The 26995-nt window shown below is 42.3% G+C and overlaps 1 protein-coding gene across 10 annotated transcripts in view; it reads left to right on the plus strand.

The window, feature by feature from the left end:
- The window catches only part of si:ch73-103b11.2 (protein lava lamp), a 49807-nt gene that overhangs the window by 16918 nt on the left and 5894 nt on the right, over positions 1 to 26995 (plus strand). For 4 of the 10 annotated variants that reach the window (XR_009767221.1, XR_009767220.1, XM_061664076.1 and 1 more), the window contains 19 exons: positions 4099 to 4250; positions 4610 to 4694; positions 8043 to 8346; positions 8863 to 9403; positions 11968 to 12109; positions 12226 to 12345; positions 13652 to 13708; positions 13807 to 13875; positions 13951 to 14040; positions 17252 to 17361; positions 17503 to 17541; positions 18420 to 19152; positions 19872 to 19988; positions 20708 to 24406; positions 25068 to 25215; positions 25371 to 25476; positions 26279 to 26438; positions 26518 to 26625; positions 26711 to 26797. Coding sequence is in view for 8 of the 10 variants with exons in the window: in XM_061664076.1 (XP_061520060.1) it covers positions 4099 to 4250; positions 4610 to 4694; positions 8043 to 8346; positions 8863 to 9403; positions 11968 to 12109; positions 12226 to 12345; positions 13652 to 13708; positions 13807 to 13875; positions 13951 to 14040; positions 17252 to 17361; positions 17503 to 17541; positions 18420 to 19152; positions 19872 to 19988; positions 20708 to 24406; positions 25068 to 25215; positions 25371 to 25476; positions 26279 to 26438; positions 26518 to 26625; positions 26711 to 26797 (6867 nt within the window). In the remaining 2 variants the exon portion in view is untranslated. Of the gene's footprint in view, positions 1 to 4098; positions 4251 to 4609; positions 4695 to 5684; positions 5739 to 8042; positions 8347 to 8862; positions 9404 to 11967; positions 12110 to 12225; positions 12346 to 13651; positions 13709 to 13806; positions 13876 to 13950; positions 14041 to 17251; positions 17362 to 17502; positions 17542 to 18419; positions 19153 to 19871; positions 19989 to 20707; positions 24407 to 25067; positions 25216 to 25370; positions 25504 to 26278; positions 26439 to 26517; positions 26626 to 26710; positions 26798 to 26995 lie in introns of those variants that run through there. The other 6 variants (XM_061664077.1, XM_061664080.1, XM_061664083.1 and 3 more) reach the window with 6 other exon arrangements.

Here is a 26995-nt window from a genome sequence, read left to right on the forward strand (position 1 = left end):
ATGATTTCTCACAGTCAACTGATGATGCATGTATCATTTATAGACATTACATAAATCCCGTGACCAAAGCTTGCACTTTTAATAGGGTGTGTGTGCTTTGGCCCACACACATCTAACTATACAGTACATCTATTTTACTGGGGTTCATCTGGGTTGGAATGCAATTTTTTAAACAACAGCAATTTTGGAAATAGTGATGATGGACTCTTCATCCTCCAACACTTCCCTCCTCTTCCTCCTCCTCTGCATCCCCATCTCTGACGATGTTGGGCTCATAACAGGCCGCGTGAAACCACCCACACTCCTCTCGCTATTTGCCATATGAGAAACAACACTCTGGCTTCCCACGTTCTATGAATTACCTGCTTGGAAATGTGTGAAGTGAGTTTGCAGCGGCCCATTTTATGTCATTGTGGCTCTGTAACCATGGCTGGAGCAGATACATGCACTGAATGTTTGTGACAATGACAGGACGACTGTGTGAAGATGTCTAACATCCACTATGAGACAGCATAATACTGTAAATCACAGCGGGGACATGTTTACATTTGTCATAATACTGCTGTCAAAGGAAATGCGCTATCATAACCTTGTTCACAGCTCGCCTATCAAATGAAGGTGCTTATTCACATTACTTTAAATGTCTGTTTGGATACGGGGACTGTTAGAGGGGGGCTTGGCCTAGCAACTTTAGAGGTGACTCCAGTTATCTGGCACCTGAGGACAATCCCCCCCGCGGCAGCTTGTGAGTTCACTTGTATCTAAAAATGTGTTTACCTCTATTGTCCCAGGTTGCTAAGGAAAGTTTTAGTGCACATTTTCTGTTATCCGTAATGAGCAGGATGTTGGACCCACCAAGAGACCTGACTGCTTGCCATATTCGTGAGTCAGGATGATGCAGTGCCAGCTCATCATCGTTACTTCACACTGGATGTCTTTAAGAACAAAGATGAGTGACTGTGGGTGCTGGGTGCTGACTTTGGAACTTGTTCGAGGATTCCTGTTGTTACATGCCTTGCAAAAGACTCTAATACAGAGTGAAGGAGTAGCATTTCAATATGTCAAGCTCAAAGTTGGCCGACAATTGACACCTAATACCAGACAGATGTTTACAATCATCTTACAGGTGTTTGTAACCAAATAACCCGTGCAGTGAGCAATATTTGTGCAGGAAGCGTGCGTCTGATTTAGAAAGAATGTCGTGAAAAAGATGTGATGTCTGTGACTCAATCACAGGTCACATTCCATTTTGTTCTCTCATGCTATCTTTTTTTAACTGAATGAGATTATCCACATGTTTTTCAGGACTACAAATGGGTCTGTCTAAACAAAATGTTGATGCACAGGATGAAAATGTGCTTCACAACCCAAAAATGTAAGAAAATAGTAAGCCAGCTGCCAATGTAAGTAGACACTTTAGTTCTTGGCTGTGTCACAAGGAAGAATGAGATACTTAATCGCACTTGCTTAGTGACTCACAAGACAGTATTTTCCACTATTATTTGACTTCTCCAACAGAAATATGTGTTGTATTCCTAATTTCCATGCACTGATCCCAAAATTTGTTGTCTCTCCATCATTTCCTTGTGTGATGGTTACGGGTAGGAGAGCTTCTATGGACTGTGGTGGCTGACAGTCCCACATTATGTGAACTGGCGCCGCTGCACAAAGGGCCCATTGTGGTCGGACATTGCCCAGAGAGGGGACAGGGTCTGGGATAGGTGACAGAGTTGTGGGTTCAAGGGGGCTTGATCTGGGGGCTACTGTGGCCTTGGCTGGACCAAAATAGGGTTTGGGGCTATATTGTGCTGGAGGGTCCACACGTGTGAGTGGAGTCTCGTGCTGCGTTCCTCACAAACCCACTATTACAAATATTAACTGTAACCGCTACACAGCCATCTTATTAATGCAGCAACCTTATTGGTGGAATTGTTGGTATTGAACTGTAATCGGTTCTTGATTTTGTTTGTGATTGTGATGTGAATTAAAATCTCAGTGCTTAAGATGCTTTTAGAACTGTTCCCAGAATTATAACTTTTTTTTTTTTTTTTAAATCCTGTTTTGACTCCAAATCAAGGACAAGGCTTGCATGAGCAGTGTACGCTCGATTTGTTTATAGACAGATGGGGCCAAACAGTCAACAGTCAGTCCACTAAACCATTTATTTCCCGGGATCCCATTGACCACCAGCTAGAGATCCTTAATCCGCCTCGCCACTTCCCCTTCTCTCAGTCGCCAAAGCTCTCGCCAAGTCTGAGAGTGACGGGGCTCTCAGGTCAAGCTGACGCAAGTTTCTCCTTTGCGATCTGAAGCAGGCCCACCAGGCCCTCGCCCAGCTGTCCCAGGGTCTGTTTGTCAGTCTACCTGTCAAGCACAGCTGTGGCGTCGACCCCTCACCCTGTCGAGGGCCCTTCATTGAGTTTTAATCCATGGGCACAAGCGTTTGCCCCCACCGTGGCACTCCTTGACTGGCACAGCATTCTGCCTAGATTCTTCCTCTTTAAAGTAATCCCCTGCTATTGGCTGTATTGGGACATTGGGACACTGTATTGGGCCCTGCCACGAAGAGCAAAAAAACAGGAGTAATTGAACACCCCCCACCCCCTCTTGATTTTTCTTTTGTAATGACTGGTTATTCGAACAGTTTAAACCGCTGGTGTCAAATTTCAGGCCAGGGGGCCAGATCCACTAAAGCATCATATGCATCTACTTCTTTTCTTGCTCAAATCTGTACCAAACTTTTTCACTTTTGATGGCGTTGATGTATTGCAAGTATTTTTTTTGTGTGACCTGACACCTTTTTAATATGAATTGAACAATAGCAGAACAAACCGTTTTCCATGAATTCATATTTTAATATTATCTATCAATTTGTTGTGTATATGTTATAATATGATGATTCATTTATCAGACATTTTAACACTCATAACGGCCCTCAAACTAGAAGTTCAATGTGGCCTGTGACAAAAAGTGATTTTGATACTCCTGGTTTAAAATGTAAATATACCACAAACTGTGATTCCTAAACATTTTGATATCATTTTTACAGCACTACGCTTAAAAATAAATACCCTACAGATGATTTGATTTCAGTAAAGTAAAAACGTACCCATGTGGTGAAGACTCCGCAGGAATTGCACTAACAACCCAGGACACAACCATGTTGTGGCATCTTAGCATAGGACAAACATTCATCTTAAAACACGGATAGGTGCATTTTTCAGCAAATAATCAAGGATAGGTTAAAAAAAAAAAAAAAAAAAAGTTGAATTTGTCAATGATGAACTGTTAATATGTGGTGGATTACTGTACTTGAATGTCACTACATCAGCAGTTTAACCCAGTATATAACGTGAAAGAGCTTCAGCGTTGAACGTGACATTTTACAGGGACACATTTCAACGCAGCTAGTCACCCGCCCTCAGGGTGGATTAACATCAAGTATTGACTTCTCCATCCACATCAGAGGCTATCCACGGGATTTAATTGCTCTGGTACTGTCATGGCACGGTAACGCTGCACAAATAAGTTTCGCGAATATGATTTATTGGGTCACCGGCCAAGTTGAGTGTGATGCCTTTTAATCTTGTCTCGCTCTCATACGCCAGTGCACAGAGGGCTGTAATTTATCATTTGTGGTTGGTACTTAAAGACACCAAGACACTACAGTGGTTGCATGCTCTAATTTTTTCCGTATGTGTAGTGTCGTGATGGCAGAACCCAAATGTTCAAAGAACGCTTGTTCTGCTTTGCATTACGCATGTTACTTTATTCAACAACTATTTAAAAAAAAATCAACATTAAAAAGAAAAATGTCACAAAGCCTACTTTACCCTAATAATTTGAAGTTTGTGTATTATGGTCATTCTGAGGTAATCAAAAATCATGTTTACGGATTTGGAGTCGACTGGCTTGTAAATGCTCTCAGAGGAACATGTTGCTCTGCACAGACTGTTGATGTCTGCCGTGCAAATTCTGGCACCATGTTGATGTTTGGGCGGATTATGTGAGAAAATTATGTGGCTGGAAATGCGTCTGTTCAATTGAGTTTCCGCCCTCTCTCGCTCTTCCTACATGTCCTTCTGTTGTGTCTTCCAGCCCAGTACTCTTCCTCAGGGTACAATCAATATGAACCAGTGCTCCGATGTCATCGATGGCGAGTGCAGGACCAGTCAGAAGAACTCCTTGTGCATCCTAACCCCTGAAAAGGAGCACTTCATTCGGGCTGAGTGTAAAGAAATTATTAACGGGTAAGTAGGATTGTGGCTGACAACCTGATATACTGTTTGTAAGAACTGGTTCAGGTGAGCAGTGCAGTGTTATGGGCCAAGTTTAAAAGATTAGACCAATGTGTAATTTCCTTTCCTACTAAAACTATTCTGCCCTCTGGTGGCTTCTTTAGACTGTTTGTCATTGAGGACTCAAATGCACATTGCTATTTTCTATTGGTAATTCTGCATACGGTCAGGTTTACCAGCTTTATGGTGCATTTTGAGGCTGAATTAAGTGTTGTCTTGGTGAGTACATGTCCAGCAGCAGCAGTGAAGGGTATTTTATTGTCAGTTTAATGTTACAGGAACACGAAATGTACTCTCTTCAATGTTCACAGATGGCATGAGGCTCTGAGTGTGTACCCCAGAACAAACAAGCAGAATCAGAAGAAGAAGCGAAAGGTTGATAGACCCACTCACCAGGTAAGGCGTTTAAAATATTGTTCTTTAAAAAAAAAAAAAAAAAAAAAAAAATGTTTAACCTTGCTCACATTGGTCACTGTTAAAGAAAGAAGACAGCAGTTATGTTCTTCCATTGTGTTCCAGGCCGACTGTAGTGTGTATATATATATATATATGCATATCTGGGTGGAAGAACAATTATGCATCCATTACTTCTATCCTATATCGGTACGATAAAAGTGGCCTATGCTGCAGTATTACACAGTGTAAATGGTTTTCAGTCCACCCACAATGCAATACTGTGTCTTCAGTCTGTAGTGGGTGCCCACAAAGTTCCCTCTGAGGTCCATTGTCTGGTTCCCCTAATGATGATGCCATAAATTAGGCTGAGTTTACTGACATAACAACTCATTTGCAGAGAGAGAGTGGTGACACTGTGCAGTCTTCCGAGATTTCATGGACTGTTTTAAGGATTGTTGTTGCCCTAGAAAGCCTGAATTTGCAGCAGACTTTCTAAAAAGTTGCAAAAAAGTATTATCTAACACCATAGAAAAGGATCAGGATTACCAAAAGATCCTAACAGTGATTTTTGTCAGTACGTGAGTTATCACGTCAGCATTTGTAAACAAGGAAGTGAGTATGTAGGAGTTTTAGACAGAGACACATAAGAGGATCGAAATTGTGGGAAAATGACAAGTTGCAGTAATTGCACAGTGTTATGAGTCATGCACAATTTGTGGAGATTGATAGAATTTTAAATGGAAACATTGTGAAGTGTACCGAGTGTCCCACGGGACTTGAGCATTACACCACATGTAACAGCACATTTGCCTTCTGGTTTGTCACTCTTAAGTTAAATGACACAACAAAGTGTGGGTAATCTCCACGTCTTTGACACTTTGTAAAATAGACATAAAGAATACAGTGGCGCTAACCTTTTTCAAAAAATGGTCATTTTATTCAGCGCCACATAGCTTATATTTAACAATGAAAGTTTTATTTGATTGGCAGGGTGGAGTAACTACAATCCAGTGTTTTTCCACAAAGGACATGAATGGACACCCAGTGAGTTTAGTTCAGCCGAACCTTCTATACTGCTCCACCTCTAAAAAGGCAGAAATAGACGATCTATTTTACTCTCAATCAAGATTAAGGCTACTGGACATTAATTTTCCTTCTCTTTAACATGGAAATCCTCAATTGGAACAACTGCATGTTGGTGGTGATGGAAAACATTGGGGCTAATAGTTGTTGGGCCGCTTGAATTCTAAATCTTTGTCTTCTAAACACTTTACATGAAGGGGACTTCTATCATTTACTTGTGATGTCAAAACTTTGAATGCCATGGTGATTTCAATCTGTACACTTATTTGGGCAGTCGGACCAACCTCCAATCAGTTAATCAATCAGAGGTTTTGCTGTTCTTCTATGGTGCTTAATGAAGTTTTGTATATTTCCACAGTTTGTGAACAGTTAGGTGGGAGACCCTTTTTCTGTTTCAGCTCCATCCAATGATCCTTAATGAAAATAATTTGTTCCAAAAGGCAAATAACATATTGTTACTGTCAGGCAGAATCCTCGCATCTCCAAACTCACTACTTTTCAGGAAATTTAAAAAAGAAAAACACCATCTTGCGTGCGTCACTGAACACTGCATTGTTCAAGTTGGTACCTGATATTGCTATGTATATGCAATGCACTGTGGCACACCACACATCAAACATCAAAGAAACACCACCCCGAAATCATGTTCAATCGCTGATTGAAGTTAATACGCTGTCATTGATTAAAACGGTAGGACGCAATGCTGTCGTCCACAACAAAAGCTGCACTCACATTGACCCCCCCCCCCCCCCCGAACAAACAGAAAGTCTTTAATACTTCACAAAAGCAAACGACTGTGGATACATCATCTTACTTTTTTCACAGGCCTAAGAGCCAGGAATGATGCAATAAATAAAATAAGATAACTAAGCAGTGTAATCGGCGTAAAGGAATCTGCATGCCAACTTACCTGAGGTTTCCTTCTGCGCTGAAGCATTACAGCTACCCATTTTTAAAACCTGCTTATTCAAATAGTAGTATCAATATTTTCACTTATTGTCTAAAATAACACCCAGACTTTCAATTTTGAGGAGACATTAATACCACTGTCTTCTGTGGAGTGAAGAAAAGACTGGAGTATTTTTTTTTGACACTGCACAGACAGTGTTCAAGAGAGTTAATAGATTTCTTCTCAAGCTATTCTCAACACAATTTGGTTAATAATGCATAGAAATAACATATGATGTGGAGACAAGGCAGATAAATTTGGAAAAAATATGAACTCGACCATATTTAGACATACCTAACCTCGATAGGGGCGGGGGGGGTGTCATCTGATATAGCCGATTTTCCGTTACATAGAAGCTTTTTTTGTTGTTGTTGTTTTTTTGAGACCCTATGCACCTGTATTACTGTACAGTAAAAATTATTGTTTTGTAGGTTTTTTTGTGGTCTGAAACACCCAGCACAGTACAAAGTTGTTGTAAATATAAAAAAAGCTTGAAAATGTTTGAAAGTTTGAGATTTTATCAAAACATATCACGCTGGTGTGCTTGGTCAGGGTGACGTTGTTGACGTACAGTACTCCTCGGAGGAGAGTCGCTTTCATGAGCCGCGAGGCATTCGTGCGCTTCCCAAAGGCAAACGGCTTGACAAGAAAACATTTTACTGTACCAAAAGTAGCATGTTCCAGACTCCAGAAACCTGTTTATGTGCCTTAGAGGTAACACAGCCGCCTCTCGCTCGCTCAATCGATAAAGCCATCATGACATGGCCGCCACGTCAATGTCACACATTCAACATGACCGCCACGTAGGCATGGGAGGCAGGTCTTTTGGAATGTTTTATTTATTGATTTTTTTTTTTTTTTTAATATCAGTGACCTGGAAATACGTCAGTCTCATTCTCTGCCTGTTTGGCGCCAGTAAATAACAGCAGCCAATTCTGGAACTAACAGACTTTGTCATCGACATTTTGAGTGACAAATGGAAAATATTTGTAAACACAATGTTCAGTCCCGATGGTCCATTTTTTCCGTTATATTGGGGTCTGTTTTATCGAGGTTCCACTGTACGGGTTTTCTGCCTGACAGCGACGAAAATTTTCATATTATTCTATTATTTAGTGTAACAGCAATGTGTCTCAGTATTTTCGTCTTTATAGTTGCTTTTATCAAGAATGTCACCAAAGGAATTTTAATCTGTTCATCTGCATGATGGCAATGTTTTTCTTATTGTAGTACCATAGATGACATTTATTTCTAATGTTGTCTTCATTCATAGCATTTTTTTCACTTTCTTCTGTTTTTTTTCCTTTTTTCTCTAGTCTCGTTGTGACCTTGCCTCCCATTTTGTCCTCTCCTCCTCCCTCCCACTCCTTCCATCCCAAACCCCAATCCAGGAACCGGGCCCCGCCAAGGTGACGGTGACCAGCAGCAGCAGCAGTGGCGGCAGCATCCCGTGTCTGCCCAGCAGCATCGCCAGCGCCGAGCGTGTCCCAATGAGCCGCGCCACTTTGTGGCAGGAGGAGAACCGCTGGAGTCGGGCCACCATCCCCTGTAGCCGCAGCGCCTCCTGTCTCAGCCAACTGGGCCAGAGCCAACCAGACTCCACTATCCCTACTCAAGATGGTTAGGATTGATGCCCTTCATGTCAAACTGGGGTCCCAATTCCAAAATTAGCTTTGGACCAATTTAAAGCTCTAACATGATTGTGACGTTACACATACTGGTAAATCAAATATTTAAAAAAATATATATATTTTTTGACAGCATAGATTTTTTTTCTTTATTTATTTTTGGAGAATAGTTGTTTTTTTCCTGAATAAATGCCTTACTATGAAAAGTTTGTATTTTTTAAATTAAGTTGTTAGAATGACTGTTTGAACTTTGACTTTAATATATTACGACTATCTTGGAAAAATAAAATTTTATTTCTGTAAGATTACAGTTTATGACCCCAGTCTTGTTTTTTCTCGTAAAGATTAGTTTCATTCAAAAAACTTTGTGATGTTTTTTTTTTTTCCTCCTCAAAATTCAGAATTTCTCCCCTGTAAGTTGGAGAAGCCTTGCATTCACAGTCTCCAACATTTGTGTACAAAATGTTCGATGAGGAAAAACACAAAAACTATATTATTTGCATTACAGACGGTGGCACTATGAGCACTGGGCGCAAAGTACGCGTGGAGAGTGGTTACTTTTCCCTGGAGAAGACTAAGTCTGAGCCCTCTCCAAAACCTGCACAGCATTCCCAAGCACTGCAGCCACCCCAGCATCTACCCCTGTCCTCTTCAACATCCTCCTGTTCTTTAGGAGCTCCCAGTCCCAGGTACAATTCTGACCCCGAACCCCCAATTTCCTCCTATGCTCCCTCCTCAGGAACCCTTGCGTCCCCCAGCTACTCCACCATCAGTTCCTCCCAGAGCTCACTGGACTCTGAACCCAGCGGTGCTACACCCACCTGGGAGGGTCACAGTGGAGGTGGAGGGAACAACACTAGTGTGAATATTACAGGAAGTAGAGTGGGTCATTCAGGCAGGCAGTATGCAGCACTTTCAGACGTGCCACGAGCTCGCAGGATGACTTACCACGAAGCCTTTCATTCTGAGAAAAAGCGACAAGAGCTCAGAGCGCGTGCACGGAGTCCTGGGCGTGAAGAGGTGGCGCGGCTGTTTGGAGAGGAGCGCAGGTGAGAGCAGACAGATGCCAGTCTTTGCATGGCATCTTACATCACAAATATGAGACAACGATGGCAACAAATCATTAAAGACCCTGTGAAGTGAATTCAGAGATTTCTTTCTAAAACGATTATACATGTGGAAAGACTGAGAACTACAGTAGTAGTACTCACTTGTATAGATCTAGCGTTAAACTGTTCTTATCAGGTTTCCTGATTTTTATTTTGTATTGTTTTTGGGTGGCATGGCACGTTCGAGTTCATTGGAGACCTTTTGGATACTCTTCTACACACTCACTGTAGAGAAAAAGCTTAACATAGCTTTATGTCACAAAACTGTTAATGTGATGTTAAAGCATTTTGCGCTCCATATGCTCACTTATATAGAAAAAGCTTAACGTTGCTTTATGTGCAATCAACATACTGCCATTAATCATCACCAAAATCTATGTGGAGATCTCTACTTATGCCCACTTCAATATCAGAACGATCGCCCGACTATTTTGGATTTTATGGCTGAACAGTGTTTTCCTCATTGTGGAGGACTACTATTGTCCGTGCTCAGGCCGCCGCCGCTGAAGCTTCGGGACGCGCCACCCATGTGAGAGTTCGATGGTAAATTATTTTCTTCTGGGCGGTGGGCAGCAAGCTACAGCTGCACCTGCGCACAACAACCACTGCACCTGCTGCACATTCCTCGTTTTTCTTCGATTATGTTTTTATAATTGTGAGAAGCCCAAATTTAAATCATGATTACAATTTGATTAATTGCCCATTCCGTTCGCTAAAAGTGTAAACGGTTTTGTCTGAAGTGCGAGCTGTTGTTAAGCCTCTGTTTGCATTAGTAAATTACATCTGGAAACCAATGTCTCACCTCTGTAGGCGATCAATCAATATTTACTTCTTCCGGTTGGTGTGGCCACGTTAGAGCGCCATATTGTCGCTGCGTGAAAAGCCAAGCGGGATATATTCCAGCCACCAGAAGCTTTTTGTGGATATTTTTTTGCAACCCAGTCATGTAGTTATGTTTAGGAATAATAAAAGATGCTTGACACAGTACATAGAAGCCGTATTTGATAGACAGTTAACTGTTGCGCACGGCATGGTTTCAACATGTTCAATGTCCATGCCCACAGCGTTTGATAGTGGACAGAATGCTTTGACTTTTCATAATTTTGAATCCTCGTTTTATATACTTGCCAAATTGTTAAAAATTGTTAGGGTTATTAACAACACTCAACACTGGTATTTCAAATTTAGAAGACATTTATTGTTGCTTTACCAGGACTTTAATGATTTGGTACAAAAACAAACAGCATGTCAAGTAATATAAAGCAGTTTTTCCCAACCTTTATTAACCAAAGCACATATTTTACATTACGGAAATCTCACAGACCAACACCCAAAAAATGTAGCAAAAGGTATAAAGATACATATACTGAAATCTTTGTCTGTTTACTCCCAAATGTAAATTACTCAGTAGCAAATCTGTGCTATTTATTTGAACACAAAGATGATATACTCACAGGAATTGATGAAAGACACACGGAGAACTTTGAATTAGGTTTTTTTTATTTTTTATTTTATTTTTTTAAATCATTTCCCATGGCACACTAAATAATCTCTCGTGGGCACAATGGTTGGCAATCACTGGTTTAAAGTAGTATGACAGCATTTATATACTGTATCTTAGCTCTACCCAGGGTTGTACTCGCTGTGTCCTGAATGATTTGGGGTGTTAAGTGCACATGTTATTTTCTTTGCTGTGGGCCCTTTCACTCTTGCTGCCTTTGCTAGCTGGTTTTGTTGTTTTGATCTTTTCCAGGGGCTTCTGAACAGAGCTCTGTTGAGCTCATGCTCAACCAACCCCTCCACCTCTGTCCCAATGCTGTTCCCTGCTGGTCACCGTTGATTCCTGCTTTCTATCATTTCATCTCTTCTCTGCCTGGGAGCACACACGAACACTATAATTTTAATACACATGCTCATGTTACTGTAATCACACTTGTGCTGGTACATTGGTTTCTTCTCTTTTCTGATGCAACATTCACACATTAACCGATTTTCCCAAGGTAATCCCGCTCTAAGTTGTCATTACTGCTACTTCTGCAAATTGTTAGATTCGCCATCCTAGACATTTCATTCCTTTAAATTTAACTGCAGCATACAATTTAACAATACACCCTTTGATGAATCTTCAGGTTCATCTCTTGGGGAGAGACCTCATTAAGTTGCACATTGTTTTCCATGAAAGGGGCTTTGAGTCAAATGATTTCACCAGTCAAATTGTCACTGTGTATAAATGTAGCAACATTTAATGTACACAATAAGTTTAAACTCTGTTGATCATGGGCACAGATTTTTGGCTCAAATTTCCTTATGGTCCTTTCATTTTTTTATGAACATTCTTACTTTTTAATAGCAATTCTGCCAGCATGGTAATCAATGTATTTTTCATGCTGAACTTTGTTGGAATGTAAGACGTTTAACAACGGATGGTTATTGTATTTAACATGCTGTACGTGTTGTGTTTTTTATTTTTACTGATCAGAGAAATGGTCTTCTCTCTTTCTCAGGCGTTCGCAAGTAATCGGAAGATTTGAGGAGAGTCCAAATGTGGAGCGCATGGACACTAGCAGCTCTAGTGAGCTGTCATCAAACGTCAATAATGTCCAGCGACAAGGCCGCAGTGAGAGACGCTATCTGGCAGACAAACATGTATGCATATCTCCGAACTGACATGTTCAAAACATTTTTACCGAGTGGTTTATTTATTTGGATTGTGATGCACTGACCTCCCTGAGGGATCATTCTGTGTGTCTATGTTGTTGTAGGACATGACGTCATTGGATACAGGAAAAGACCGCTCAGTCCCGGATGTGTCCACCTCCACTTTTGCAAACTTAAGACGAGCCAAATCACTTGACCGCAGAGCCACAGAGTCCTCAATGACTGTGAGTTCCTGCAGTGCTTCCCAAGTATACACAGTTAAACCAGTGCGATACACTGTTTTCATGTAAAGTAAATGAAGAAAACATTAATTGTACATGAACTGAGCCATCTGGATCCACTATTGCAAGTGAATGTGGCCTGGTGTCTGTCTTGCTTAAACAATGAAAAATGGTAGATTTATGACACTGAGGGTTAGACCATGACAAAAGACAATAGAATAAAAAATAGATTGCACATTTCTTGCTGTCAAAAGACTGTTAAATGGCCTGGTTGGCATATTTTGTTCATCCCTGGAAGTGTGCCAAGGGTGAAGGACAAGGTGATTGGGATGACAGCTTTAACAGATCATGTGTTGTCAGCAGATCAACAGACCAAAATATACTGTTGACATTATTGTTGGATAAAGAAGCATGGCAATATGTGTTGGTGGTCATAAAAAGCTCAAATGAAAAAAAATAATTGTCATATCGTTTCAAGTAAAATAAACATATGGGGAACAGCACGGCAATAAAACAAACATCTGACTTCCCAGCATGAATTTTCCCTACCTTAGCGTTGGGACAATTAAAAGTTCTAGTATGATTGTGAAGTATCATCCGACACATTTTATTTTTATTATTATAAAGTGATTATAAAGTGTTCACCGCCAAGCTGCTTAAGGTTGCAAAGGTGTACTCCTGAGACCCGACTCTTGCACGTCAGCTACTGATCCCAGGTCTGCTCGGAGACTACCGGTAATCACTGTGATTGGTCTCTGCGATTGAGTTGCAGCTGCCAGGAACCCCACCCACCCGCTCACTCCCACACACTGACAGCACTGCCGCCACCGCTACTGGTGTTTTATAAATAGCCGACACAGAGGCAGTCGCGGTCGAGCGTTGTGTTCCCCCCAGGGTAGAGGGAGAGCAGCGGATTGTCAACACATGAAGTGAAGGCAGTTAAGTGTCACAATGACTCTCTGCCAGACGGTGACTCCGCACCTGATGAAGCTAAACAAAACCAAGGTACCTTAGATTGCACAGACATAGGCTTAGTTTGGACGTGCGTGTTTTTAAGTTATAGCTTGGTTTTTGGTGTGTAGCAGTTTATGCAACAGTCAGTCACCTTTTGGCAGATCTGCTGGCTTGGCAAAGGTGGTGAACTGAATGTTGCACACGGATTAAAGCAGTTTAGTGTAAAGTCAATTGCATTTGCCTGTGTCACACAAACAAGGGGTCTTGTTACACTAACCGTAACCCACAACAGAATTAATGGCCATTGGGATTTCGACCAGATGGTATTTATTAAATGACTCCATCTTTACTGCAGCCTGATCTGCTGAACTTCAAAAAAGGATGGATGACCAAGCTGTACGAAGACGGAATGGTAATCATTGTGTCATGACATCTGTGTCTCCTCCACTACATCATTTATATGCATAGCTAAATGCTGAAGTCACGTAACTGTTTCCCCCCCGCTTACAGTGGAAGAAACACTGGTTTGTTCTCACAGATCAGAGTCTGCGGTACTACAAGGACTCAATAGCTGAGGAGGTAAGAAGTCTTTAAATATGTCTCACAGACATTCCAAATTGTACATGTTGTGCATTTATGTTATGCTTTTTCCAGGCTTCAGAACTGGACGGTGATATCGATCTTTCCACTTGTTATGATGTGAAAGAGTTCCCAGTCCAAAGGAATTATGGCTTCCAAATCCTGGTCAGTGTCGATTCACGACATCAATTGTGTCGCGTCATGTATCACCAGTAAGGATTGAGTGCATTGTCGACTCGGTTAGCTCTGCTGTCTGTTGCCAGTCTATAAACAACTTTTAGACGCCATGTGGTGCAACTTAAGGTATCAGGTTTTGCTGTTTCTCTTTTTGAAGTGATTCTTTGTCTGTCATGAAGGATGCCACTTGACTTGTCATCTCTGTATGACATCACAGTCTAAATCCGCCTCAGTCGTTACTAGCCTTCACTTGCCTCTGTGAACACCCGTACTCCCCTCATCCTACATAATCGTTATACAGTATAACATGTCTACCATAGGATGTTCTCTTCTTGGCTGTTAAACATTTTAAGCTCTTTGGCCGTATATAGTATGACATATTGAATGTCTATAGTATCCTCTTTATGACAGTATTTTATTTCAGCCTATTTGAGAACACAAGCAATGAGTTCATTACCTTTTGTTTACATTTACTTTGACTATCTTCCTTGGCTATTTTTTGGCGGATGTCAGAAATAGAGTAGTCAAGGGGATCGTCATGTCTTTGGCGAAGAACAACATGGGTTTGGTGTCAAGAAATTAATAACTCCAGTATTTATATCCACAATTCCTCACCACAGCGAGGCTGAAAGAGGCTGCACTGTAGAATTCAGTCTGACATTTCACATGTTAATGTAGGAATTGAAGTTCACTGCTGTATGTTGGTCTTTTTGAAAATTAAACAGTTACCACTCGAAGTTACTGAGGTTTATACTCGCATGGCACAGGAAGTGAAGCCAAGAATGCATCAGTTGGAAGAGTGTCTTAGTTTCCTGCTCTTTTCTTTTAATATACAATTATATTGTCTCTTGCAAGTGAAATTTGACATGACATTCCTAATTAACGGTGATTTAGGTTGTCAATATCATTCCATGTGGTATAAGCTGAGTTACTATAAATGCAACCCTTGTAATTGCTTAACTGTCAATGAAGTATAATGGTACCTTGAGATAAGTTTGATTTGTTTTGTGACCATGCTCGTAACTTAAAGCACCGGTATCTCAAATCATATTTCCCCATTGCCGCATTTTTCTTTTGTGCTACTTCTCTGGAGTGCGCTTCTTGGCCACCTCAGTAAGTCGCATATTAGTTGTTCTTCATAGAGGGTAAAGAATATATGCCTGTGAGTATTGTTATATTACCTTTCTACATGTGTTGGTCCACCATTTGTGTTCAAATATCCCTTGCCTAAAGGGACGCAAAGCTATTCGTTAGCGCATCTATGGCATTTCCCCTTATGTGTTGGCATTAAGCGAGCAGACTTCAAGGAAATGTTTTTTTTTTTTTTTTTTTTTTTTTTTTTAAAGTACACATGTAATTTTCTTTGTTTGATTGTAAACTTAAACTGCAAGTGGCAGAAGTATTGTTGACTATCTGCCAAAGTGGTGCTTGATGTGAAGTGAGTTGAGCCGTATAGCCCGTATCAAGTTTTTGCTCACAAGTCAAAGCAAAAAAATAAATAACGGCCAATTGACAGCTCTTATCTTGAAAAGCTCATAAATCGGGTCACTATCTCAACGCACCACTCTATATCTTGCACCTCAAAATAACCAGTTGGTCTTGCTTTGAAATAGTTGTATTATTCATCCAGATATTTCTATTGCATGAGCAGGCCTGAGAAATGCGTAGTCTTGAAATTGGGTATGATTTATTGGAAGCAGACAGATACAGCGCATTTAGTCAACAATTTTAATTATTTCCATTAAGTTATTTAGCACTGTCAAAAAATAGCCAGCTGCCAACGCAAATGGTTTAGTTGGACAAAAGGGTACAGGTAAGGTTGTGTTGATTGCCTTGATAATAGTCCTTCGAATCATATCAAAAGTAATAGTAGGACCACGGGCTACATACGACAGTGTCCGTATTGTTACTAAGAGATTGCTTACTGACTCCCTGTTCCCCCTCAAAATTTTGTGAAGTTTCCCTGAAAAAAATCACTAAAGCCCCAGTTGCTCCACATTATGTGATGTCCAATGTGAATTTCCCCACTCTTGGACATTAAGGAATTATCATCTCGAGCTTGTGTGGGACATCTAATAGCGCCACACTGTAACCCACACAGCAGCTGTTTCACACCCATTGTAAACTGTAATCAGGTTACTGGTGATCGTGATGCTAGAGCCCTGCATGGTCCAATGTATTTGCTAAATAAGTGTCAAATAAAGGGTTGGGCACATCTTGAGTTCTCCGAAGCATGTCTGACTCACAGTAGAGAGCTTCTGGGTTCTAATCTTGGCTCAGGTCTTGTGGAGATTGCACATCCTCCCTGTGCTTGTGTGGGTTTTTGTCTGGGTACTCCAGCTTCCTCCCACATTCAAAGACTCCAAATTTTCCATGGGTGTGAGTGTGTGTGTTTGTCTATGTGCGCCTTTTGCCTGATTGACTGGCCAGCAGTCCAAGGTGTTTCCCCCTCTCACCTCAAAGTCAGCAACCCTGATGAGGAAAAGAGGTATAGAAAATGGATGGTTCTTCGAAAGCTGCAAAAATTCTTCTTGGTGGTCCGTGAGCCGCACTTTGGCAGAAATGATTTGCAATAAATTGGCATATTTTTTAAGTGCATACCTGTGGGGACCGACGTGCCAATAAAACAAACATACTGAATCAATTACCCCTCCCTACCTTAATTCTGGGCCAATTGCAAACTCTATGATTGTGACGTACCAGTATTATGTAAATCTGTCATCCCTGCATCAATTGCTTTACTCGTGAATCACTTCCTGCAGCATTTCTAGCCAATGGATAAAGATTTAAATGTCAAATGGTGCTAAACCTGCTAAAATGATGAAATTTGAGTATGTAAATTGAAACAAAAAACTTCCTATGGCCTTTAGGAGTACACATGATAGTTATCGTATGTTTATTGGTATTGGAATTATGAGGGAGTCCCTGGAAAACAAATCTCCTCTGTAGGGGGTCACCAAATCCAAAACGTTTGAAAACTCCACATCTAGTTTACCCAGCACAGCTATGTGGTGTTAATTTGCATTATACTGGATTACATTGAATGTAATGTGCATGACGTAAAAATGAAGTTTGCATTACATACCGTGTTACAAGTGCATGAAGACGACACTGCAATGTGATTTCATGAACAGTCTCAGTTGAATTTGTTGCGTCCTCCTTGTCATTCATTTGTCAGCCATGTCCATTCTGTTGTCAGTGTAAAGAAGGCGCGTGCACCCTTTCAGCCATGACCTCCGGAATCCGCCGCAACTGGATCCAGGCCATCATGAAGAACGCTCGACCCACCATCGCCCCTGATGTCACTCGGTAATACCCAGAGAGATTGAACACTTGACCGCTGGCAGATGCAAACGCCGCTCTTCTCACCTACTTGAACTTAATCCCTCTCTCCTCATTACCCTCTGTTTCCTCCTCCTCCCTCAACCGGTGTTTACAACTTGCTTCCAGGAAAAACATCTCACTGAAACTATCCGTTCTGAAGCCCAGGTTGGAAAACTTGTGTTGAATATCGCCTGCCCCCCATCGCCTTTCTCCTTAAAAGTGATGTCATTGCCCCACAATGTCTGCCCTGACATGTTTGTCGTGCTGCCCTATGTCATTTGACGTTGAGTCATGTCTCCTTGTCCGTTGGGCCGCTGTATAGCCAAACAGTAATCAAATCAACAAACTCTGATAACCCTGCTCGCTCACCTTGATTAACAGCAACTAACTTTTAGGAATAAAGATGTAAACCTTCCTCATGTTAAGCATGCCAGTATTATTTTAGTTTATGTGTTAATATACACACACTGGCCGGCATAAACAGGGTCACAGCCTGCCTGTGCGTCTTTAAGGTTGATCTCTCCAAGATGTGGTATATTTGGCATTTCTACATAGACACGCGCTCACCTCAGATACCTCTCTCATTGAGGGCTGTTCCTTCTCAATTTCCCTCACTGACCCAACCTAATGCCCCAACGAGATGTGATGGAAATATATTAGTCGCTTGTGAAACTTTTTAAAAACTGTCCTGCCTGTCAACTCTAAACATGGCAATCCATCCAGTTTACCGCAAATACATTCTTCACATTGAGCCACCGTATAAATGGCATTAACATAGCGGCTGAAAGCAGGCGTCTGCCATCGGGCTTATTTTAGCTTGTGTGTAAAGACTAAAGCTGCTTTCAGCCCTACACGTAGTGTGCCTTACAAGTGCTTGGATTTTCATGTGTCTAACCATGCGTCTGTTTTTTTAAAAACACAATTGAATAATGCTCCACTGTCAAGCACTGTGTGTTCTCTTTGACAGCAAAGCTTCAGCTTCCATGGATATAAATACATCGGTAAAGTCTTATGAGTAACTTTTTTTTTTTCCCCCCATTCAGATCTGTTCCTGAGGAGAAGATAAAAACACAGGTGCTGCTAGAGCCATGTCACCAGGTCAAGCCTGAGCCAAGCCCCTGTTCCGAGCCCCCCAAGACTGATGGCCACAGGCCCACCGGCAACGGGGGCGCCACCCCTCCCTCTGAGCCTCGGAAAAGCAGGGTTCGTGAACGCCGACGGGAGGGCCGCTCAAAGACTTGTGACTGGTCCGAGTTCAAAATGGAAAAGGCAGACAAGCCGACGAAGGAACGAGCCGACACTGTTGACCTCAGCTCGTCGCTTTCCACGACCACGCCCTGCTGCTCTATTTCCTCCTCTCTTTCCTCGTCGTCATCCTCTCCTGTCTCTACCTCTGCCCTGCAAACCCCCTGCGTATCAGAAGCCCACCCGCCCTTGACAATAGAAGATAACATCATGGGGGGCACCCCGAGCCACTTGACAAATACCGCTCTCGTCACCTCCACATTGAAGACGATATCTCCCGTGCAGCCATCCTTACCTGAATGTCAAGACCAAGGAAGGATGGAGGTAGACCACCCTACAGCCTCGCACAATGTCGAGGAGGATAAGTTCAACATAACTTCAGGCGTGAAGGAGGAGATCGAGCAGCGGTGGCATCAGGTGGAAATGACGCCACTAAGGGAAGAAAAACAAGTGCCCATCAGTACGGCTCCAGATAACTCCAGCGCTGACAGACTCCCTCCACATGAGCTCGCTGCACTGCTAGACAAAGAGGCATGAGTTGTGAATTTGAAAACTCTATACACACTACTGACAAAAAGTTAGGGATATAAGGCTTTCAGGTGAAATTTCAGGAAAAACCTATGACACTGTAACCTTTACAGGTGAACTTTGACTTTTGAATGCATTTATCCAACTGTTCAGTGTCTCAGTACTTTTCGCACTTCTTTTTGTTCTCAAACAAAGAGCTTCACGTCAAAATTCACAACATGTTTTTGATCCATGAATCAACCAACAAATGTCCTGTTTTCAATTAGAATTAGTATTAAAACATCCCTTGTCATCGTGCTGGGCACATTTTGACATAATGAGACCAAGACTGACCTAGCGAATGGTCGATTTTACCTCGACAATGCCAGGCTTCAAAAAGGATGTTCTCAGAGGGTAGTGGCCACTGAGCGTAGTCTCATAGTGTCATCAGCAGAGCTACAGAGAGACTGGAAGAGTGACGGAAATGCATAGAAGTGGACATCCTTGTAAAATTTAATGCATCACACACCTGTTGTGAATTTTGCTGTTCAGCTCCTTGAACAAAACTGCAAGTGGTGCAAAAAGTTCTGAAGTTGTTCAGTTCACCTATGAATTCCAGCTTTGTCCTCAAATTTTACCTGAAAGCTCAATATCCCTTTTTCTTTTCTCTCTCTGTCTCTCTCGCTGTGAGTTGTGTAAAATCTTAATGTGTCTCATTGGAATTTGCCCATTTCTGTTGTCAGTTGGGACAGAAGCAAAAAGAGCTGGACCAACTTCAGAGACAGAACAGTATGTTAAAGGAGCAGCTGGATGATGCACTCGGAAGAGAACAAAGTGCCAGAGATGGCTATGTCCTGCAGGTAAGACCTTGGGTGAAGTAAAATGGCAGACACTATAGCGTCACTGGTCACGGTTTGGGGGTAGAAATGTTGGGGTTTTGTATTGTAGTCGACTTTCTCAAAATATCTAATGTAACGTATGGAATTCTACTAACTGGTGTGGGTTCTCCTCTGGAACTTATATGCATGGTTGTGGTGTTTAGCATGTGTTTTACTAATGTTTTGTTACGGAGTTTCACATCTCCTGGGAATAATAATTTGATATGCTCGAGGTAAGAAACTTGATCGAAGGGCCTTGCGCTGTGCTTTTTCTTGGTTTCATCTGTGCTTTGTGTGTCCTTTTTTCAGCCTGGTTTTGGTGTATTTTGCATGTATTCTGCTGGTCTTGTAGAATGCGTTCCTGACCTAATGGCTCTTTGGGAACTACTGGCATGTTCAACAGTTATTTTTTTGTTTTTGTTTTATCACATCACAAAAGTCTTAAAAAAAATAGTAATACATTAGTTTGGTTCACTATATTCGTCACCCCTTTTTATGGTATACATTGGGCAAACCTGATGTAGTGTGTGTTCTCTTATAGCTTTTATATCACCTCTGAAAAAGCACAGTGGAAGCTTTGGAGAAAAAAAACATCTTGACATGAGATTGGTATCAAGAAACTTGAGATGTGGTTCTCCGTATCAGAGAGGGAAAGTGAGGCAATGCAATTAATCAAACTTGTTTCATCAATCTCTTTCAAGAGTGCAACACCCCCTTCCTCCTCACCACACAGAGTCCCATGGCAACACTTGCACAAGCTGAACCAAGACTTGCAGGGCGAATTAGAGTCCCAAAAGCGCAAGCAAGACCTCGCTCAGCAGCAGATTCAAAAACTAAAAAGAAGCTACACTGAAGCGCAGACTGCTGTAGACTGCCATGAGGCTGATATCCAGGCCCTGCAGTGTAAGCTGGCATCTGCATTGGCTGAAATCTTAGCAAGTGAACAAGCTGTGACCCGTATGCGCAACGAGCTCAAGCTGGAGCAAGACCGTTCAAAGGAGCAAGAGGAGGAATACGGACGCAGTGAGGCCACCTTACGAGCCCAGCTAAAGGACAGTGAAACTAGACTCCGTGAGGTCGAGGCCAGCCTTTTAGAGAGGAACCAGGCCCTTAGGAATCTTGAGCACCAGCAGGCCCTTCAGCGAGACCATACGAGAGAGATCCAGAGGCTACAGGAAAGACTGCAAGAGGTGACTGCGCGACTGGTCGCTACAGAAGAAGGTCAGGCGCTGAAGGAGGAACGCCTGAGAAAGGAGCAGCATAGTATTCAGGAGAGTCATGAAAGAGAGAGACAAAATCTGTGTAGAAGAATAACCGAAGCGGAGACTGCACAGAAGGAAATGGAGGACAGACTACTAGAGGCCGAAGAGCAGGTGGAGGCCCTGTTAAGAGGGCGGCAGGCCTCAGCAGGAATAGAGCACAGTGAAGAATTGCAGAACTTGCAAGAGGAACTTGCCCAAAAGATCAACATGTTGGAGTCACTGAGGGAGAGTGTGCGTATGCTAGAAGAAGAAAGAGGTCTGCTCACTTGCCGTTGCCAGGAGCTCCAAAACCAGATTGCAGAGGCAGACCGAGAGGTAACCAAGCTTCGCAATCGCCTTGAAACAGAGGAGGCAGATTATTGCTCTCTGGAAAACTCTTATGAGAGGGCCACCCAAGAGTTTCAGAGATTGAGCCAATTCCTCAGAGAGAAAGAGGAAGAGATTCGTCAGACAAAAGAAATGTACGAAAGGCTGATGGAACGCAAGGAGGAAGACTTGAAAGAGGCTCTTGTTAAAATGACTATACTTGGCAACAGCTTGGAGGAAACTGAACAGAAGTTGCAAGGTAAGGAGGACCTTCTTTGTCGAATGAGTCAAAGTCTGTTATATCAAGTTGAGCCCGGCAGTGCGGAACAAAATCTAAAAGCCAAGCTTGTGGTCGCAGAGAACCGCATTGTAGAGCTTGAGCAGCACCTTAATGCACTGCAGCTGGGATATGCTGATCTGCACTTAAGGAGGAAACAAGTCCAAGAACAGAGCAAACGGGAACATGTTAAAACCTCAGCTGCTTTTACTTCAAATGTGGAGTCCCCAATGTCATTCACCAATCCATCTAAAATTGAAGACTCCACAGATTCTCAAGCTAAGAGACCAAGAATCTGTTTTGCCAATATTCAGTGCCAAAAATATAACAACCTGGATTACCTGGGTTATTGCCATACCTTTGATGACTCAAGACAAGATGTTAACCAGAAAGACCTTGATCTAGCTGAAGCACTTTCCTCCCCTGATACTGCGTTCCCACACGCTAGTGACTCTGAGAAATTTATCTCCATTGTACATGCCCTAGAAACTAAACTGCTCGCTACTGAGGAAAAACTAAAAAATCTCACTCGAAATTTACAGGAACAGCGTACCACACATGCTGAAGACGTGTCCAAGAAAGATCTGGTGATGGTTGAAAACAAGCCTTTAGGATGTGACAGTGGGCCCCAGATAACTGATGTAAATAATCCTTATGCCAAGGCCCTCCTTTGTGTGGAATCAAGTCGAGACAGAGTCAAGGCTATTCTGTCTGGCTCTCTTGATAACACTGATTCACAGCTTCAGTCGTTGTCAGAGGTGGAAAATGAGCTATTCAGTGCATCAGTGTATATCCGCCATGGACATAAGACCTCTGAGGAACAATCACCGTATCGTGCTCAAACTCAAATGTCAGAACCTTTAGATAAAGAAGCAATTCATCTCTTTGCCAAAACACTTTCTTTTGAAGCACTTGTTTTGAATAAAATGGCTATGCTGGTACAGACATCAGAGTCTGACCTCCTCCAAATGCTTTCTGCGATTTGGGAAGATATAGAGAACATGACTCGTGACAAAGATTGTTTAGCAATAGTTTATGCAGATGTCTTGACCAGAAAGTTAATGTTAGAGAATGCATTCTGGAAAAACCTGGAAAGAGAGGCGACACCCTGTGACGATTCAAACATTGCTGGATCGCTAGAAGCCAGTGTTACAGCTCATGCGGACATGAATACATCAGCTATATTCAATACTTTAATCAAAGCGGAACTGTCCTACTCTATTCAGAACCTCAAGCTTGGCTACGAAGAGAAATTCAGGCTTCTTGAAGGGGAGCTGGCTGAAGCACGCCACAAACTCCATCAAAGGGAAACGGCTTTGAAAGCAATTATTGAAGCGTCCAAGAGGTCTGATTTGAAAAGTGTGATAAAAGAAGTTAAAACCAACTTTGGGTTGAGTAAACAAAAGTTAGCCGATATATGCCCACCTGAACTTGCTCCGTACACGGAGCAGATAGAATTGCAAGAAGCCCGGGATCTCGCCGAAAAAATCATCGAACGGCATTTGGTTGAGAAAATGCCATGTTGTGGTGTTGACTCTGTTGAGTCTCTTCCAACTGCACGTGACAGCCTGGCTACTGAGCTTCAACAACAGGCAGCAAAGCTCCACAAGTATGCTCAAGAAATACAAAGCACTGGGAACCATTCTGAACTGGCTAAAATGGTCAGTGCACTTTTAGTGCCACAGACATCACATGTATACACAAGTACATCTCTTTGTATGCGGGAAGCCCTCATCCAGGCTCAGGTGGCTTATGTGGCATGTAGATTACGATCCACGCATGAGCAAAACTTGGGTTGGTGTAAGCAGACGCACCAGAGTATGGACGCTCTCGTGCAGCAGCATGCCTGCAGCGTCAGGGCGATTCAAGAGAAGTATGAAGCATCCTTTCAGGAGGAGCGCCAGAACTTCACGCAAACACTGGCCAATCTCCAGAAGGAGAACAAAACTCTCAAGACTGAAATAGGCCAACGTTCTAACCAACTCTCACAGCAACAAGAGCAACTGGCCATCCTGGAGGAACATTTCCGGATGCAAATTGAAGAGCTGAAGCAGAAGCACCAGCATGAGTTATGCCTCGCTGAGAAAGACCGTGCTTCAACGGAACTGGCCTTCTTGGAGACTGCAACGGACAGCCAGCAGAAGCTGGAGGATCTGCACCTGGATGTGGACACCATGAAGGAGCAGCACAAGAGTCATGTGAAAAAACTAGAGGAAGACTTTGAGCAGAGAATCTCTCAGCTTCAATGTATCTACGAAGACGAGATTGTCAAATTGCATTCCCGACATAAGGAAGACATCCGGAATATCCAAGAGCCACAAGTGAATGAGAAAGACTGCGAGGTGATCTCGGCACCAATGGAAGAGGAGGAACAAGGCAGGGAGGGGGATGTGCACACCATGTCTGAAGGGGACACAATGGTGCTTCTAAAAGACAGGATTCAGGAGCTGGAGACTCAGATGAACAGCATGAGGGACGAACTGGAGAACAAGCACCTAGGAGGAGATGTGGCCAGCCTGAGGGAGAAATACCAGAGAGACTTTGAAAGTCTTAAGGTTTTTGTTTTTCACTTTTACCTTAGCAATCACATGTGTAGATAGATAGATAGATAGATACATTCTACCTTTCATTAATATTAACAGCCTATTTGAAATGGGAAATTGTGCGACTTCACAGACGTTTTACCAAAACAGCAATGACCTTTTTTTCTATTGCAGGACTGCAGACATCAGAATGTAGATGACTTACAGTATTATAAAATTCTGCAGCAGACACTGTGCAAGTGATTCAAATACTCCGTTCTATTATTTTAATTGAGGAGTCTATAGACAAAAAAAATGTTGATCCTGCCTGTCATACAAGTATAGAAAGAGGTTAATCGCGTTTAATCAAACTTAAGAATACTCACTCTTTGTTTTTGTCCAGTTATCAAAAATGTCTAAAATGGAGCTCTAAAATATGTAATTTATCATTTAAATGTAATCATTTCCCACTTTCAAGAGTGGAATATTAATTTCTCGCCTGTGCTGACTTGCTGCCACTTAATTTTAACTCTTCAACTAGGCTAGCTGGCCTTGAGGTGTTCTGCTACCAATGCTGTTGCATGACTGCATATAGCCTAGACATGTGCATATAGTGTACTGAATTAGATAAATATTAGAATTCAGTGCAATCTTTTTTTTATAACTCAACTGAGTTGCCCGTCTCTTTTGCCAGGCCACATGCGAGCGTGGCTTTGCAGCAATGGAGGAAACCCATCACAAGGTGGTTGAGGACCTCCAAAGGCACCACCAGAGGGAGATTTGCAAACTTATGGAGGAGCGAGAGAGGCTCCTTGCTGAGGAGACTGCTGCTACTATTGCTGGTACAGAAACTATGTTCACCCCAAATTGTGTTGACGAAAACTTGTCGTAACTGCTATGCTCGTGCCCATTAGCGTGTATATGGTGTTTGACATTATATGTGAACTGACTTTCATCTCCAAGTTAAATACGTATGATCTCTTCTTTTACTATGTAGCTATTGAAGCTATGAAGAATGCCCACAAAGAGGAACTGGAGAAGAACCAGCGCTCCCAGCTCAGCGGCCTGAATTCTGATATTGATGAACTTCGATTACAATACGAGTATGTTTTCTAGTAGCAGAGGTGGGAGTAAGTCACATAAGCGTTAGCCTAATAGGTTAATTGCCTCAGTCATTTTTGAAGGCTTTCAGAAAACAAGTAAAAACACAACAAATGCAACAAACGAGTCCAGTTGCCTGGATTCAACCTTTGTGGATTATCATGAACCTCGATGACTGAGAACCTACACAGACCTAACGAAAAAAACAGTTTTTTTTACAAGCACATTGCTATTTTTTATTGATATTGTGACAAGAAAAATGACTTGGGCAATTATGCTATGAAGTAAAAATATGTCCAAGTTCGGGCAAGTCCCAAGTTAGTACCATCTCCCTGCTGACCGGCAGAAATCAAGCAATTGCACTGAATTTCCAGCAAGTTGAGTCAAATCATTACTTGGGTTGTAAGTCAAGTCATACAATCTTGCTCAGTCACAATGTATATTCACACTACAACCACTTTGCACTCAGTTTTGCACTCTACTAACACATTCACAATCGCATAGTTTTTAATGGTCCCACACAAGTCTCCAATGTAACTCACAACCGACGGTGAGCTAAACTATCTAGTAAACATAGTTTACCTGTCTTAGAGTTTTATACTGTCGGATGAAGTTAGATATCATCGTTGTTGTCTCTTTCAGTTGCAAACATTGCATCTTGCCATCCTCATTTCCCCAATTTTATGAAAAATATAATATTTGAATCCAAATGTAATCATCCTCCATTATTTATCATAATAAAATGGGAATGCTTATACTTTCTTCCACACAATGCTTCAACACTGCATGCACTTGACTGTCCAGGGAGGAGCTGCAGTCCATCCAAAGGGAGCTGGAGGTTTTGTCCGAGCAGTATTCTCAGAAATGTCTGGAGAACGCCCACCTGGCTCAGGCCCTGGAGGCCGAGAGGCAGGCCCTCAGGCAGTGTCAGCGAGAGAACCAGGAGCTCAACACTCACAACCAGGTCGGAATCCGCGCGCACGTGCACTTGGACATGCAAGGGCATCCGCTTTCCTCCCTTTTAACTTTGTGCGGTCCAACAGGAATTAAATAACCGTCTGAGTGCGGAGATCACACGGATGCGCTCATGTTTCAGTGGGGAGACGGCGCTGTCGCCTGTAACGCAAGGCAAAGATGTGTATGAACTGGAGGTACGTAAGCAGGCTCGCACACAGACGCATAAAAATACTTTTTACTGCATCTCAACTTTTCCCTTCCTCTCTGACCGTCTTGAAGGTGTTGCTTCGAATCAAGGAGTCAGAGATTCAGTATCTTAAACAGGAAATCCACTCTTTGAAGGATGAGCTACAGTCAGCCCTGCGGGTGAGTAGATGGAGTTTGACTGTTTTTAAACCACTATACAAGAACTTGAACTATGTTCACATCAGCGGTTATCCGGCACAGTTGCGACATGCAGTTAGCTAATTAGCCATGCATACACCCCGGGGGAAAAAAAAGTAGATATTTCCTTCGGATAGTCCGCTGGCGTGGCCGCTTTAGACCGTGTCATTGTTGGCCCTT

Source organism: Phycodurus eques, chromosome 19 (assembly GCF_024500275.1).
Source record: "Phycodurus eques isolate BA_2022a chromosome 19, UOR_Pequ_1.1, whole genome shotgun sequence".
NCBI lineage: Eukaryota > Metazoa > Chordata > Actinopteri > Syngnathiformes > Syngnathidae > Phycodurus > Phycodurus eques.